An 18154-nucleotide genomic window follows, 5' to 3' on the forward strand; every position below is an offset into this window, starting at 1 on the left:
TTCTTTATTCTTTGCAACCAAGACACATGTGTTTTCCTCTGTTGAATTATACTGAAGATTTTCTTCGTTAATATGCCATCATCCACTCTCATCGGATGACCGAAGAACATTAGCCTTCTCTTTCTCATTTCTGTTGTGACTGGTTTAATAAATTGGTAGATCTTATCACTGCTCATCTATACGCATTTTCACCAATTTTTTTTATGCCCACCAAGCATCTTAGTCAGAATTACTCTTTCCTTCGTCTCGAGCTCATCTATTAGTCCTTTGTTCTTGAGGGAGTGTGTTTCTGCTGCTTATTGAACTTCTGTTCTCGTCACTGTATTGTATTGTTACAACTTCGCATTTCAAGATAGGTATTTTTGTTGTACAGCTTCTGTGTTAAAATACGTGCCCTCCTAAGTTTATCTATTCCAAGTTTGACAGATTCTTTCTCTATGCCAATATCTGTTATTGTTTCACCCAAATATTTAAGGTGTTTGACCCTTTCCATATATCCAATAATTGTGTGCAATTCTTTGATTTCCTTATCTGTTAGAATTCGATTACTCGATAAATAGTACAATTCTCAAGGCTGTCAATTCAACTAAGTACCTGGGTGTTAAAATTACGAACAACTTCAGTTGGAAAGACCACATAGATAATATTGTGGGGAAGGCGAGCCAAAGGTTGCGTTTCATTGGCAGGACACTTAGAAGTCCACTAAAGAGACAGCTTACACTACACTCTTTTGTCCTCTGTTAGAATATTGCTGCGCAGTGTGGGATCCTTACCAGGTGGGATTGACGGAGGACATCGAAAGGGTGCAAAAAAGGGCAGCTCGTTTTGTATTATCACGTAGTAGAGGAGAGAGTGTGGCATATATAATACGCAAATTGGGATAGAAGTCATTACAGCAAAGACTTTTTCGTCGCGGAGAGATCTATTTATGAAATTTCAGTCACCAACTTTCTCTTCCGAATGCGAAAATATTTTGTTGAGCCCAACCTACATAGGTAGGAATGATCATCAAAATAAAATAACAGAAATGCTACTTTTTCCTCATCTAGTTTCAAAAGTTCAGCTATGATTCCATCTTCACCAGAATATTTGTTGTTCTTGAGAGATTTGATAGCTTGCCGGACTTCATTTAGAGCTGGTGGATGTGATTCTGCAGCGATTTCTTCTGGAGTTTTGAATTCCGGTTTCTCCGGAAGCACTTTAAAGTTGAGGTCTTCGAAATAGTATGTTAAAATATAGTTTTCTTGTTCATTTGTGCCTAATTTCTGTGATTTGTCACGAAATTTAAACTGAGTGGTTCGTAACCTTTCAGGTGGTTTTTGAAAGATTGGTAATAGTCTCTGGATTTGTTTTGAGTGAAGTACACCTGTATTTGTTGAAGGGATAGTCTTTCACACAGTCTCCCTTCGTTTCTGATTGTGTAGGAGGCTATTTTTCTACCTTCTCTGAACCTTTCCACGTTATTTTGTCAGATTCAATTTAAATTTTTGCCAAAGCTTTTGTCTGTTTTCCAAAGCTTCATTGCACTTTTCATTCCACCAGATATTCTTCTGTTTGGTTTTGGTTGGAATAGATTTTCTGCAGCTTTCATTATTTGAGACTTCATTTCATCCCATGTCTCACCTTGCAATTTTGCTTTTCAAAATGTTTTCTCATTGGTTTATTATTATTTCTTCCTGAATTTGGGATGAATTTAATTTTAGACTTAAGAAGACAGTGATCCATATATATTTTGGCTCGTTTCTGTTCCTTAATATTTTGAATTGTCTTAAATTCTCTTCTAGAAATAGTTATGTGGTCAATCTGGAACTCTCCAAGGAGTCGATTTGGTGCTTTCCAAGTCTTCATCTTCTTGGTACGTTTCTTGTAGTGGGTAGTCACAATTTTTAGGCTGAAGATTTGACAAGAGTGCCACAAGTCTTCTTCCATTGTTGTTAGTCCTCTTATGTGCTGGGTATTCTCTAATGATGTTTTTGTATTTCTTCTCCTTGCTGATCTGCGCATTAAAATCCCCGAGCAGAATGATGGCATTTTCCTTTGGAATCTTCTGGATCGTGTCTTCTAGTTCTTCCCAGAAAGTCTGTACTTTGTTTGCATTTTTTTATTGTTAACATTTCTTGGAGCATGAGCATTCACCAGCAACGGCCTTGCCGCAGTGGATACAACGGTTCCCGTGAGATCCCCGAAGTTAAGCGCTGTTGGGCGTGGCCGACACTTGGATGGGTGACCATCCAGCTGCCACACGCTGTTGTCATTTTTCGGGGTGCACTCAGCCTCGTGATGTCATTTGAGGAGCTAATCGATCAAATAATAGCAGCTTTGGTCAAGAATATCATCATATCGACCGGGAGAGGAGTGTGCTGACCCCACGCCCCTCCTATCCGCATCCTCCTCTGAGGATGACACGGCGGTCAGATGGTCCCGGTAGGCCACTCGTGGCCTGAAGACTGAGTGCTTTATGAGCATTCACTAATGTATACATTTTGTTTTAACATTTGATCGTCAGTGTTGAGAGCCTGTTGGACATAGAGCTAAAGTTTGTTACGGACTCTGTTATATTTTTTCTAACAATAATGGCTGTACCTAATAGAGGGCATTTTCCAAAGATATACTCTGCTGGTTTTCCTTTATAAATTCTGTAATTGCCTGTTTCAAAAGAATTTTCATCAGTATGGTGAGTTTCTTTAAGTGACAGAATTTGGACATTATGGTGTTCAAGTGCTCGAGTCAGTTCTTGATGTTTTCATGTTTTTGATCCGTGAGTTAATGTTTAGTGTTCTTATATTGTATTTCTTCCTGAATTTGAGTTTTCAGGTTTTTTGATAAAACGAGCAGAAAGTGCAGCCTCCCCAGAATTCGAAATGCCTACTTGTGATCTGAGTCGAGAGATTTTACTCCATGGGGTACTTTGTTTTCTTTTCCACTCATAATCCATAAAATTTGTAAGGTCGGCGTGGTGGAGCTTTCTGAAGATTGCTCAAGATACAACTGGAGTGTTACTAAATAAATTATTTTAGCCCCGAACATTAAATTCTTTGCTGTGTATGTTGATTTTATTTTTTTATTTTTTTTATTTTGGTTTTAGGGCGCAAAACTGCTATGGTCAATAGCGCCCGGTCCTTGACTTAGGAAACAGTAAGAACCGAAAATGGAAACCAGCAGAAATGGGAACGAAACTCAAAAATTGGAGAAACTAAAAGCAGAAGGAAGGCTTAAAAATCCACTACAGAAAGGGGTTGGTTGTCCCCAAAAAAGCTTCAAATGACTGACGTCATTTCACCGGCACTAATAAACTCGAGAACGCGATCGGCTGAGCGCGTGCCATCTGCTAAAATCGACGATATATCAGGCGATAGCTGTAGATGGGAGCGTAACGGATTAATATAGGGGCACTCAATTAAAAGGTGTCTTACCGCCCACAGCTGAGAGCAGTGGGGACAGAGTGGGGGAGGATCGCCGCTTAAAAGATGTCGATGGCTAAAAAGACAGTGCCCTCTCCGGAGTCTAGTTAAAATTACCTCCTCCCGACGACGCGTTCGGGAGGAAGAGGTCCAAGCACAAGGAAGAGCTTTCACGTCCCGCAATTTATTATGGGAAAGTGTCGACCAATGCGAGTGCCATAAATGAACAACACGACGACATAAAACGCTCCGTAGATCGGCGAAGGGAACCGATTGAATAGCTGGCCGAAGAAGAGGGACTGCAGCCTTGGCTGCAATATCGGCCGCCTCATTTCCACAGATACCAACGTGTCCCGGGAGCCAGAGGAACGCCACCGAGATGCCCACCAGGTGGAGCAAGCGCAGACAGTCCTGAATCCGGTGGACCAGAGGGTGCACAGGGTAAAGAGCTTGGAGACTGAGGAGAGAGCTGAGAGAATCTGAGTAGATTACGTACTGTATCCGCTGATGGCGGCGGATGTTGTGGACAGCCTGGAGAACAGCGTAAAGCTCCGCAGTATAAACCGAACACTGGTCGGGAAGCCGAAAGTGATTTGGGGTGTCGCCAACAATATAGGCACTCCCTACACCTAACGATGTTTTCGAGCCATCGGCGTAAATAAATGTGGCTTCCGTCATTTGTGCACACAGAGCAGCAAATTCCCGACGATAAACAAGTGAAGGGGTACCATCCTTGGGAAACTGACAAAGGTCACGGAGCAGGCAGATCCGGGGACGGAGCCAAGGCGGTGCTGTACCCCAAGTTGTCAAGAAGGTTTTAGGAAAGCGGAAGGAAAGAGAATGGAGCAGTTGACTGAAGCGGACTCCCGGTGGTAGTAGGGAGGAGGGGCGGCCTGTATACCCTACATCAAAGGAGGCATCGAAAAAATGTCAAGGGCTGGATTAGCAGGCATGGAGGACAGATGGCTAGCGTAATGACTCAGAAGGACTGCTCGCCGATTTGACAGCGGAGGTTCAGCAGTCTCAGCATAAAGGCTTTCCACAGGGCTGGTGTAAAAAGCTCCAGACACTAAACGTAATCCACGGTGGTGGATAGAGTCGAGACGCCGAAGAATAGACGGCCGAGCAGAGGAGTAGACTATGCTTCCATAGTCCAAATTCGAGCGCACTAAGGCACGATACAGGGGGAGAAGGACCACTTGGTCCGCTCCCCAGGAGGTACCATTCAGGACACGGAGGGTGTTGAGGGATCGCAGACAGTGAGCCGAAAGATAGGAAACGTGGGAGGACCAGCACAGTTTTCTGTCAAACATAAGACCCAAGAATTTAGCTACGTCTTAAAATGGAAGGTTGACAGGACCTAGATGTAAGGAGGGTGGAAGAAACGTCGCCAAAAATTAACGCGAACGGTCTTACTGGGAGAAAAACGGAAGCCGGTTTCGATGCTCCAAGACTGGAGACGATCGAGACATCCTTGAAGACGTCGTTCAAGAAGGCTGGTCCGTTGTGGGCTGTAGTAGAGCGCAAAATCGTCCACAAAGAGGGAGCCTGAGACATCAGGAAGGAGACAATCCATAATTGGATTTATGGCAATGGCAAACAGTACAACACTCAGCACGGAGCCCTGGGGTACCCCGTTTTCTTGGGAGAGAGTAGTGTTCACCCGCACCCTAAATGTGCGCTGTGCCATAAATTCGCGAAGAAAAAGGGGCAGCTGACCTCGAAAGCCCCAAGAGAACAGTGTGCGGAGGATGCCTGTCCTCCAACAGGTATCGTATGCTCTCTCCAGATCAAAAAATATTGCTACCGTTTGGCGTTTCCGGAGAAAATTGTTCATGATATAATTGGAGAGAGCAACAAGATGGTCAACTGCAGAACGATGCTTTCGGAAACCGCATTGGGCAGGTGTTAAAAGACTGCGGGATTCCAGCCACCAAGCTAAACGGTAATACACCATACGCTCCAAAACCTTACAGACACTACTCGTAAGAGAAATGGGGCGATAGCTAGAGGGGAGATGTTTGTCCTTTCCAGGTTTCGGAACAGGAACGACGATAGCTTCCCGCCATCGTCTGGGAAAAGTACTGTCGGCCCAAATTCAATTATAAAGGCGAAGGAGGTAACGCAGAATATGGGTTGATAAATGCAGCAACATTTGGACGTGGATATCATCCGGTCCTGCGGTGGAGGAGCGAGAAGAAGAGAGTGCATGTTGGAGTTCCCGCATGGAGAAAACAGTATTGTAGCTTTCGCGATTTTGAGAGGAGAAAGCAAGAGGTCGCACTTCCGCTGCATGTTTCTTCGGGAGAAACGCTGGCGGGTAATTTGAAGAGCTCGAAATCCTAGCAAAGTGTTGACCCAATGAGTTAGAATTTGCGACGGCGTCCACCAACGTATCACACGCGACAGTGAGCCCAGAGACCGGGGAGAAACTAAGCGCACCTGATAACTGTCGAATCAGACTCCAAACTTCCGAGGAGGGAGTGAAGGTGTTAAATGAGCTAATAAAGAATTTCCAGCTTGCCTTCTTGCTATCGCGGATGACACGACGGCATCGCGCACGGAACTGCTTATAGCGGATACAGTTGGCCAAAGTAGGATGGTGGCGGAAAACGCGGAGAGCACGTGGCCGCTCACGTATTGCGTCAAAGGCATGCCTTGTTCCACCAAGGAACTGGGGGGCGCCGGGGCAATTCGGAGGTGCGTGGTATTGAACGTTCCGCAGCTGTAAGAATAACGTCAGTAAGATGTGTGACCTCATCGTCGACGCTGGGAAAGTGACGGTCATCGAACGTCGCTAGAGCCGAAAAAAGTGTCCAATCAGCTTGGGCAAACTTCCAGCGTCGCGGGCGCATATATGGCAGTTGAGGCTGCAGTCTAAGGACACATGGAAAGTGGTCACTCGAGTGTGTATCATCAAGGGCGAACCATTCGAAGCGCCAAGCTAGCAGAACAGTACCGACCGAAAGGTCCAAATGAGAGAAATTTGTCGTGGAGGCAGACAAAAATGTAGGGACCCCAGTGTTGAGGCAAAACTAGATCCGCTTGGTGGAAGACGTCTAGCAATAGTGAGCCACGTGGACAAGGATGTGGAGATCCCCAAAGTGGGTGGTGGGCATTGAAGTCCCCAACCAGCAAATAGGGGGGTGGAAGCTGACCAAGAAGATGAAAGAGATCAGGATTGGCTCGAATGCCGCGGATATTCCAGTGGATAATGTACATAGGGTAAATAGAAAATGGAGGAATGTGACGAAGTGTGCCGTCAACTGAACAACTGCTCAGAGCTTGCGACCGACAGCATGGAATGGCATTCCGCCGAAGGCAGAAGATCCTGATCCATAGGTTGTTCAGGAGCAGCTCCTGCCACCAGCGATCGGCCGGTTGAGCGGCCGCCAGCAGTGGCCTCGGCGACACAGAAGACGGCCGAAAGTGATTTCCGCCAGGTGGTGCTGTAGATGAGACACGCCTTGGCGGAGGAGGAGATGAACTGGGTTTCTTATTAGCCTTCTTGGAAACATGTTGTTTAGATGAAGGAGGAACCGATGGTTGTGAAGTTGGGGTACGTAAAAAATCTTCACGAGTATGCTTTTTTTTTTCGAAGTCTTGGTGTCTGACTTTTGGGCTCGAGATTTAGCAGAACCCGATGAAGGGTGAGCCATAGAGTGGGCAGGCGAAAGTGGCGAGGTTGAACGGTCGATCTTTGCGCTGGCCGATCTGACGACCGTGGTACTAAAGGTGAGGTTGCAAGTCTGCGTGGCCGCCTCCTTTCTTGGCCGAGGAGAAGCAAGGACAGTGCTGTATTTTCCTGTCTGAGGCGCAGCGGGCTGTCGACTGGCGAATAATTTTCGAGCAGCAAAGGTCGACACCTTTCCTTCACTCTGATTTCCTGGATGAGCTTTTCATCTTTAAAAATGGGGCAATCTCGAGAGGAAGCAGCGTGGTCACCCATACAGTTGATGTAGCGAGGGGATGGAGGTGGACAAGCACCCTCATGGGCATCCTTGCCACACGTAACACATGTGGCCGGATTGGAACAGGACTGGCTGGTGTGATTGAACCGCTGACACCGATAGCAACGCGTAGGGTTTGGGACGTAAGGCCGAACGGAAATAATCTCATAGCCTGCTTTGATTTTCGATGGGAGGTGTATGTTGATGAGCAATAGATACAGGACAAGCACATCAAATGCCTTCAAAATATAATGTATACACCACAAACACTGGACCATCTATGTAACGGCTCATGGTTAAACACATTTTACTTAATTGGTGGAGACGGTATTGTCATTCTGATATCTGATGGGGCATGAAACTGCACTGGTGATTAGATACAACTGAAACAGTCCTTCACTCCAGAAAAATTTCAGGGCTGAAGCAGCAGAAGTAATTTGTTATAACTGTCGCATAATGCAGATCAGATTCACTACAACTACCTAACATTTTGAGCCAGTGCATGCATGGCAGAGGTTTTGCTGACCATAACATTTCCAAATTTCAAGCACTTAATATTCTTCATTTTCATACAGAAAATCTTCTGGCAAAATCTGCCATTGTTTCACCAGTTTCAACTTAATTTTTTGGCAATCAGGAAACTGAACTCCTTGGGTCCGATCATCACTACAAAATTTATCGATGACAAACTGGAAACAGTTCAAATTCTGTGTGTTTTCAAGTTTAGGAGCAATATTTCCAAAAATCACTTCCATTAAAAAAACAAAAACAAAACATTCCTCTGAGGCATAGGGCATAGAGGAGGCTGTCTTTTTCCAGTCCAAACTGTTTCAAATTCACAGATGTACAACAATCTTTGGTTGTCAGTTCTGATATTCTAGAGCAAGGCATCTTGCTTCTCAGAGAAAAAGTTGAGAGTATGAGCAAAAAGAATGTGACTGTGTTCTACTGCTTGATAAAATGTCAATTACTCCAAGCAGGGAAATTGATGTGGGAACAGGTGAGTTTACTGGCACTTCTCACACAGCTTATCAAATTTCATTGCCGTCCCTGTAACATACATGGTAAGTGATATAATTAATTTATTTCAGTGTTACTTAATTCATTCTCACAACTGACTTCATGATCTTTCCACCTTTTGGAAGCTTAAACACAGGCTAAGTTACAGATGATATGGGGTGTGTAATGGAATGTTGGTCAATGAAACTTGAAAGGTCGACAAAATCCCTCTTGTTGTAGGATCCTTTTCCCACAGCCATGAAATACTGAGCAACACAAACATTTTTCAAATTGTTTTTGAACTGCAGTGCTATAAGAACATTCTGAATACTTCTATCACAGGAGAACAAATTTTCTAGACAGTCTTCTGTTGATCTACCTGTCAGCAAAAATGTGTATTTATTCTTGTGCAAAAAGATTTCCTGAAGATTGAGTACACTTTGTGTTTACAGTCTCACACTACTTTGAACTGGTTTCCAATGACCAAATTTTCCAATTTCAATGTGCTCAAATATCATCATAACTCCATTCAGCAACATGACAGCCTCTTTGTACCTTTCCTCATTGAAGGTGCTGACGACAGTAATTGGATGTCTAGAAGTCATTGTTGAAAATCACTTGTCAACTATCTCAACAAAACATGCTGTTGTTCTATACTCAGCAGTTTATACTTGTCCCTTATCCTCTCAGGAATGTTTATAACAGTGTTGGACTGTAAACATTAGATAATATTTTTTAAAAGCTGTGGCATATCTGCAATAAAGTGTATTTAAGTTGCAGCAAGAAAAGTCAGTTTTATTTTATAAACAGGTATATTTTTCTAGCTGGGTCTTCAGGATTTAAAATGTAATTCTAAATGACCGAAACAATTCCAAAATGTCCCCATATTCTTTTAATTTGCAGCACCCTTGTCTGTTGTCACACACTGTACACGTAGTCCTATATGTTCACTGCATTTGTTTGTAAAATAATGTCACATAAAACTTTACCACTTACACTGTTTCCAGTAAAATGATATGCCACTACTTGTTTCCATCTGGAAATGATACCATGCAAGAGGAAAACACAAGCACGTGTGGCAACACCTTCATGGCTTGGAAGCATAACATGGCCAGTAAACTCACCTGTTCCCACATCAATTTCCCTGCTTGGAGTAATTGACATTTTAGCAAGCAGTAGAACACAGTCACATTCTTTTTGCTCATACTCTCAACTTTTTCTCTGAGAAGCAAGATGCCTTGCTCTAGAATATCAGAACTGAAGTTTAAATCTTGAAGTCTCATCCTTAGTGTTTGTTGACATGTCAGTGGAAAACCTGAACTAATTAAAAAATCAAATTGTTTGCTACCACATACAAATTTCAACTGAAGAGCTTTTGTCGCACTACTCACTGTCCATTTCACTCTCTTCTCATTTAAACTCTCTAGCTGATTTGTCATTGAACAATGTTTTTAGTTTATGTGGAACTGAGTAACACATACTGGGGAGTTTCTTTTTTAGTTGTGTATTCTTCATCTACATCTACATTTATACTCCGCAAGCCACCCAACGGTGTGTGGCGGAGGGCACTTTACGTGCCACTGTCATTACCTCCCTTTCCTGTTCCAGTCGCGTATGGTTCGCGGGAAGAACGACTGTCTGAAAGCCTCCGTACGCGCTCTAATCTCTCTAATTTTACATTCGTGATCTCCTTGGGAGGTGTAAGTAGGGGGAAGCAATATATTCAATACCTCATCCAGAAACGCACCCTCTCAAAACCTGGCGAGCAAGCTACACCGCGATGCAGAGCGCCTCTCTTGCAGAGTCTGCCACTTGAGTTTATTAAACATCTCCGTAACGCTATCACGGTTACCAAATAACCCTGTGACGAAACGCGCCGCTCTTCTTTGGATCTTCTCTATCTCCTCAGTCAACCCGATCTGGTATGGATCCCACACTGATGAGCAATACTCAAGTATAGGTCGAACGAGTGTTTTGTAAGCCACCTCCTTTGTTGATGGACTACATTTTCTAATCACTCTCCCAATGAATCTCAACCTGGTACCCACCTTACCAACAATTAATTTTATATGATCATTCCACTTCAAATCGTTCCATACTCCCAGATATTTTATAGAAGTAACTGCTACCAGTGTTTGCTCCGCTATCATATAATCATACAATAAAGGATCCTTCTTTCTATGTATTCACAATACATTACATTTGTCTATGTTAAGGGACAGTTGCCACTCCCTGCACCAAGTGCCTATCCGCTGCAGATCTTCCTGCATTTCGCTACAATTTTCTAATGCTGCAACTTCTCTGTATACCACAGCATCATCCGCGAAAAGCCGCATGGAACTTCCAACACTACCTACTAGGTCATTTATATATATTGTGAAAAGCAATGGTCCCATAACACTCCCCTGTGGCACGCCAGAGGTTACTTTAACGTCTGTAGACGTCTCTCCATTGATGACAACATGCTGTGTTCTGTTTGCTAAAAACTCTTCAATCCAGCCACACAGCTGGTCTGATATTCCGTAGGCTCTTACTTTGTTTATCAGGCGACAGTGCGGAACTGTATCGAACGACTTCCGGAAGTCAAGAAAAATAGCATCTACCTGGGAGCCTGTATCTAATATTTTCTGGGTCTCATGAACAAATAAAGTGAGTTGGGTCTCACACGATCGTTGTTTCCGGAATCCATGTTGATTCCTACATAGTAGATTCTGGGTTTCCAAAAACAACATGATACTTGAGCAAAAAACATGTTCTAAAATTCTACAACAGATCGACGTCAGAGATATAGGTCTATAGTTTTGTGCATCTGCTCGACGACCCTTCTTGAAGACTGGGACTACCTGTGCTCTTTTCCAATCATTTGGAACCCTCCGTTCCTCTAGAGACTTGCGGTACACGGCTGTTAGAAGGGGGGGCAACAATGTAAGACAACTGACCTTCTCCCTGAGAGCTGAAATGTGTCTGTTGAACATGAATGTAATCTGAGAGTTCGCATTCTACTGGTTTACTTAAATCACTGTCTTGCACAATAAATGTTCTTTTAACCTTTCATAGTATGTGAGAAAAAAACTGTTGGTATGGCGTTGGGCTTGAGCTTCCTCTTGGCATCGACCCTCACTTTCTCCCACTGGTCATCAGTGAAATGTGTCCATAATAAAGAAGAAAAAGAAAGGAACTGTGGTAAATTGATATCTGAACATGTTTACACAAATTTACTAGAGAGAAAAAGGAGATACAAACTCTGAATAAGCCTGTGAAGTTTCCTGCCCAAACAGAAGTTTCTTTCCTCATTCCGCAGAGATACTAGCATACGAATTCCACCTTCGCCTCTGTTGGTACACCCGAAAGCCGCACAACCTGGCATCTTTCCTGAATGTCTGCAGAATGAGTTAAAGATACATAAATATGATACCACTGCTATCGTGCTTACTTCAAAACAGTACTGATTTCATAACAAACATACTTTCTTATTTGAACTCTTATTTAAGTTCACACGTGTAAATTTTGTGCAAAATGCTGCCAAGTAAAGTGGAAACACATACAGAATGCACAATGAATCTGTAAATAACTCAAATTACCTTGCAATTGTTTCCAAAGGTCTTCAAAACAGTAATGCAACTCCAGAAAATGCTGTGAGCATAGTAAATGAGAGAGACCTGTGGCATAAACATGGCATCGCAGTGGCTCAACCAACCACATGCAGTTTCACTTATGGGCACTCTCTCCCTGTGTGTAGAATCTAGCCGGCAACTGCTCGAACGGATCTCGTGTAAACAGTTGTGACATCACACTCATCAGAAGCAGTTTTGTTGCTAAGAAGTATTGCACGTCTTCATTCTAAAGCCTTTGACATATTTTCACTGTTGGCAGCTGCTTGTTGTAAATGGCATATTTCCTTTGCAACTTAAGTTTTATTTTTTTTCCTCTCATTTATGTTTTATTGCTGTAGTAGTATTTTGCTGTAGTGAAATATAGTAAAATTATTTATTAGAGTAACAGTTCTTACCAGTCAAAATTATGAAAACTGAAAACCAAAACAATGAAAAATTCCCCGAGTTCAAAAAAGTTCCCAGGTTTTTTCTCCAGGATGAAAGAAATCTGGGGTTTTTCCCAGGAATGAGCATTTTTCAAGTATTGCAGAGAAGTTACACCAAAAACTCCCAAAACCAACACCTGTAAATACCTATGCATTAAGTACAATGATGTTGCCACCAACCACAGGGCATAAGATCAGTAAAACTGTACAAAAACTAAAAAATAAGAAGTCAGTAGGATTAAACGAAGTACCAATGTGTGCGCTGTGTTGTAAAAAAGGAAAAATGTTTTTAACGTTCAATGTAGTATTCCTTGGTATTTTCATTTTTCATGTTTTGTGTATATAGGGTCTCCTTGAAATTCGTTTTCTTCTTCTTCTTCTTCTTCTTCTTCTACTTCTTCTTCTTCTTCAGTTAAGTGCCAAATCTGTATCCTAAAGTAATATATTGTTTTAAATGAAACTTTTGTTCGGACTTAATAATTTGCAACAGGTTATGGGCCCAGGTTACGTGAAACTGAACAAAATACAGTTTTTTCAAGCTTGATTCAATTGTGCGCTGGTAGAAGCTATCTGTTGTTGAATCGAGCTGTACGGTAAGAATATGGCTACAAACAGGCTATAAAGTGATTATCGATAAACTCTAAGGGCCTGAAGATTGAGCAAAATGGAAATGGCATATCTCTATGGTATTCCATTCATATGAACTGGAAGATTTTATTATCGGTACACACGCACCCTCGGTGCTGCCTTGGGAACCAACAAGTGAACATAAGGCAGCGTATGCAGAATGGCAAAAGAATGACGCGAAAGCGGCAAGCTTGATAGCAAGTGCGCTAAGCAAACCAGTAGCTGAACTTGTATTGAAATGCTAAAGAAATATGGGACGAACTACATACATGTTATTTGAAACATTCTTCCATGTCAAACGTGATAAAGCAGAAGATATTAGCTCACATGTTGCTGAACTACAAAAGTTATTTGTAGATTTAAATGATGAATTAACGAAACATGAAGAGAATACGTTGTCTGAAAGAATATTAAATGGTCGAATTTTATCTACGCTGGGAAAGGAATATGATAATTTTAAAGATCTCTGGGACACAATACCGACTGAAAACCAGAATTTGAACTTACTTATTGAAAATCTTTGTGCTATTGAACTTCGTGAACAAAGTACAACAGATGTAACTGCATTGGTTGCATATTACTCACAAAAAAAGATGATGTCAAAAGAGCAAGCAAAACAAAAATTTCCATGTAACAAATATAAACAACTAGGAAACTGGGCAGCGGAGTGGCCACAGAACCCTCGTGACTGCAATAACGAGCGGCAAAAAGAGAAGGTGAGTGAAAATGCTGTGTTTACTTTGTGTGCCACGGGTGCGTCTACTGTAAATTATATTGACGTAAATAAATGGTATTGTGATACTGGTGCTACGAAGCATATCACCCCGAATAAACAATACTTTGTCTTGTACAGCGAATTTGATGTTCCTGAAGTGGTTTCATTAGGAAGGCAAGGTACTAACATGCATGCACTTGGTAAAGGCACAGTTTACATCGAAATAAGACGAAACAATGAATGTTACAGGGCCAGGTTGGAAAATGTTTTGTATGTGCGTGTTGTCAGACCAGAAAACAGTGATCAAGTAAATATAGCGACATCTGAAACACTGCAAATGTACCGTGAAAGATTCGGTCATCAAAATAAGCAACACATCAAGAACATTTAGAAGAAACTTAACATCAGTGTAGAAGGTTGTAATGATGAATTTTGTGACAGTTGCGCATTAGAAAAGATGCATAGAATACCATTCAAACAATGATCAAACCGCTCCACAATTACTGGTGAATTAATTCACGCAGATGTCAATGGACCAATGAGTACAGAGTCGTTTGGAGGTGCTCAATATTATGTATGTTTTAAAGAAGATTTCAGTAAATTTCATCGAATTTTCTTTCTTAAACACAAACATGAAGTGTACGACATGCTTAAGCAGTTTTTAAATGAAGCACAAACCAGAGGACATGTTGTTAAACAATTTCGATGTGATGGAGGTAAGGGATTTAGCAACAACACGATTAAGAAATTACTCGTGGATAAAGGAATAGAATTACTGATTTCTCCACCGTATACTCCTGAACAAAATGGTGTGGCCAAACATGAAAACAGAACAATTGTTGAAGCCGCACATTCGATGCTAAACACAAGTAAGCTACCAAGAGGACTGCGGACAGAAGCGTGCAATACAGCAGTCTATATTTTAAATTGTACTGGAAGGTCTTCGGTTCCAGACAAATTCCATATGAGGTGTGGTACAATCGATCCGGGGGAAAACTTATCATCTCAGAATTTTTGGCACAGGTTGCAATGTTCATATAAGCAAACAATTCCGTTCAAAATTTGATGACAAAACTGTTTCTGGACAACTCGTTGGGTATGTCAATGACAAAGATGGATTTAGGGTCTGGGTTCCTTCCAAAAGGAAAGTTGTCTTGAGTCATGATATACAATTTAAACCAGAGATAGTGTGTAGCTCCCACAGTGATCACATTACCTTACACAGTCTTTGGCAGTCTACTTCTGGAGGAAGTCAAATTGAAGAAAACTTAAACTGACTTGAATCTGGAGGAAGTGAGGAATCAGATAAAAAATAAAAAAAAAAAATCAAAAAAAAATCAGCAGAATTCCTGAAAGCCAGAGCATCAGAATCTTCTAACTTAGATGAACTGGAGAACAGAAGACTATGAAGAAAACCAGCTTGGATAGAAAGTGGTGAGTTCTTGATGTTTTAAAAACTTACTGCTGGCGAACAAAAAGACCCAAACTGTTTTTCTGATGTATTACAGTCGAATGAGACAGAAAATTGGATGCAAGCTATCAATAAAGAACTAGAAAAAGAGAAACAATACTTGGGTGTTAGTTGAACGTCCTGCGAATGCCAAAGTATTACAAAATCATTGGGTTCTACGTCGAAACGTTTCAGTTGATGGAAACACTCGCTTCAAAGCCCGATTAGTTGCTAAAGGATATATTCAGCAAGCAGGAATAGATTATGAAGATACATTTAGTCCTGTTGCACGTTATGACACCATTAGAGTTTTGCTAGCGGTAGCTGCTTCAAAAAAAAAAAAAAACTCGTGTTGAAACAATTTGATGTGAAGATGGCATTTTTTAATGGAATATTTCAAGATGAAGTATACATGGAACAACCAGAAAGCTTTGAAGATAGTACGCATCAAGTGTGTCTCCTGAAACGGAGTCTCTATGGACTAAAACAAGCACCACGCTGCTGGAACAAACTGTTTATGGGAGTTATGGAGAAAGCAGGTTTTCAGAACAGTGCTGCAGATCTTTGTTTGTTTTATCGCAAATGCAATGAAAAATGACTTTATGTAGCTATTTGCGTTGATGACGGCCTAATTGTTGGCAGTGACAAAGAAGAAATAACAGCATTTCTGAACACTTTACAATGTGAATTTGATATAACATTGGGGACTCTTGACAGTTTTCTTGGCATAAAATTGAAACAAAATGAAAATGGAGCAATTATGATAAGTCAAAGTACATGAAAGAAATACTGGAAAGATTTTGAATGGCAGAATCTAACATGAATACAACTCCCATTGGATATGAAGAAAATGATCAGAATGAAACAGAAGCAATTTCGTCCTCCGTTCCCTATAGCGAGGCAACTGGATGTCTTACATATCTCTCAATAGCAACTCGCACAGGCACAAGTTTTGCAGTCAATAAAGCTGCTCCAGCTATGAGGAAACCAACTGCTTCAGACTGGAACCGAGTTAAACACACATTTTGGTATCTGAAAGGTACATTAAATGATTGCATTATCTATGACAGAGAAGAAAATCTGAGAATTTACAGTGATGCTGATTTTGCTGGAGACAGACAGACAAGACGTTCAACAACTGGTATTGTGGCAAAGTACCATGGAGGGGCAATATAATGGACAAGTCAGTTGCAGAAGGTAGTGGCTACATCTACAACTGAAGCAGAAATCATTTCAGCAAGTGAAGGAGCCAAAGAATTAATTTGGTTACGTCGTTTACTAAGTGACTTTGCTGAAATGCCGGAACAACCTCCAACACTTTATACTGACAATGCCAGTGCATTAAAATTGGCAAAAAACCCTGAATATCATTGTCTGTCAAAACACATAGTGGTCCGACACTTCTATGTTCGTGAAAGATTTCTGAATGGTGAAATTTTGGTAGAACATATAGATGGAAAAAACCAGTTAGCTGATCTGCTGACAAAGCCACTTGAGTGGGTTCGATTTAATTTGTTGCGTGCAGAGATTGGTGTGAAGGAAGTCAAAACAGTAGCTATTTGTTTTCATATGATTGTTTTATTTATCCTTTTGGAGGAAGTGTTTTAAAAAAGGAAAAATGTTTTTAACGTTCAATGTAATATTCCATGGTATTTTCATGAAGTATGTTTTGTGTTTATAGGATCTCCTCGAAGTTTCCCCCCCCCCCCCCCCCAGTTAAGTGTCAAATCTGTATCCTAAAAAAATATACCGTTTTAAATGAAACTGCTTTGTTCAGACTTAATAATTTGCAACACACTGAAACAGTTCAAGAGAGTATATAAGCTCCCTTAACAAACATAAGCAATGAATCCTTCATACCAGGGAAATTTCCAGGGTATTTAAAACAGGCAAGAGTAGTATATGCTAAAAATTTAATGCAGAAGACAGAAAATCGCTGGCCCACTTCCCCGTTGTCACCATTCTCAAAAATAATAGAATCAAATTAAAGAACAGACTAATGAGTTACTCTAATACATACAACCTTTTCAATGAGTTATTTGAATATATACAATCTTTTAAGTGAATTGGTTTAGACAGAATCAATCACAGTGGAATTCACAGAAGTTGTATTTGATGTTCTTGACAAAGGTGAATGTGTCACAGGCATATTTTTAGATCTTTCTAAAACTTTTGATACTGGCAACTAAATGATTTTGCTAAATAAGCTAGAAGCATTAGGAATAAGAGGGGTCGCTAATGACCGGTTCTGACCATACGTAGCACAGATAGTACGGAGAGTAAAGGTAACACGTACCTCAAAGTAGTCTAAAAGTTTCACTGAAACACGTCATAGAGAAAGAAATTTTTGCTGATGATAATATTATAGTCACTGAGAAACCAAGAGAACTCCTTCAAGAGAAAGCAAATGAAATCCTCAATGAAATTTAGAAATGGTAAAAAAAGTCATAAGAATAACAACCAAAATCAGTAGTCCAGCTTATTGTAAAGATAAGTTCAAAATACTGGGAATTTTAACAGCACCATTTGAATAATTTACCAATCACTTGTACACATGAAAAATAATATTTGTAATTACTGCACGGACAGCTCCATCTACAACGGAACAAGATCTTGACTGAACTCACATTCACCAAACAAATTAACATAAACCTCAGAAAAGCATTTTCTACCAAGGAATAAAACTTCACAATAAATTACCAAAGGAAATTAAAGAAATTGCCAAAACTAACTTATTAAAAAAGGCAGTTAAAAATCACTTGTTAAACTAAACATTCTATATATTGAAGGATTACTTAAACACCACAGAGCAGAGGAAGTTGTAATGATGTGTGGTGCCGTATTATCAGTACTAGAAAACACTCAAAACAAAATGAGAGGTGTCATTATCATTGGTGGGCAAAACAATAGAACAGATGAACTGGTAGGTACAACTTACTACTGGAGCTGAATCGAAGACAGCTCTGGTTTCCG

General features: G+C 41.0%; 2 protein-coding genes across 2 annotated transcripts; both read left to right on the top strand.

The window, feature by feature from the left end:
* Positions 1-13267: 13267 nt before the first annotated feature.
* Positions 13268-14122, top strand: LOC126235416 (uncharacterized). The gene has a single exon (XM_049944137.1). The coding sequence runs from the start codon at positions 13268-13270 to the stop codon at positions 14120-14122; it is 855 nt and encodes a 284-aa protein (XP_049800094.1).
* A 1878-nt stretch (positions 14123-16000) lies between these two features.
* Positions 16001-16357, top strand: LOC126235417 (uncharacterized). Its single transcript, XM_049944139.1, has one exon. The coding sequence runs from the start codon at positions 16001-16003 to the stop codon at positions 16355-16357; it is 357 nt and encodes a 118-aa protein (XP_049800096.1).
* Positions 16358-18154: the final 1797 nt, after the last annotated feature.

The sequence above is a fragment of the Schistocerca nitens genome, chromosome 2 (assembly GCF_023898315.1).
Source record: "Schistocerca nitens isolate TAMUIC-IGC-003100 chromosome 2, iqSchNite1.1, whole genome shotgun sequence".
NCBI classification, from domain to species: Eukaryota; Metazoa; Arthropoda; class Insecta; order Orthoptera; family Acrididae; genus Schistocerca; species Schistocerca nitens.

What these genes read in the sequence shown, in the direction of transcription:
- LOC126235416 (XM_049944137.1), top strand. Translation starts at nt 13,268, where the DNA reads ATGGGACGAACTACATACATGTTATTTGAAACATTCTTCCATGTCAAA.
- LOC126235417 (XM_049944139.1), top strand. Translation starts at nt 16,001, where the DNA reads ATGAATACAACTCCCATTGGATATGAAGAAAATGATCAGAATGAAACA.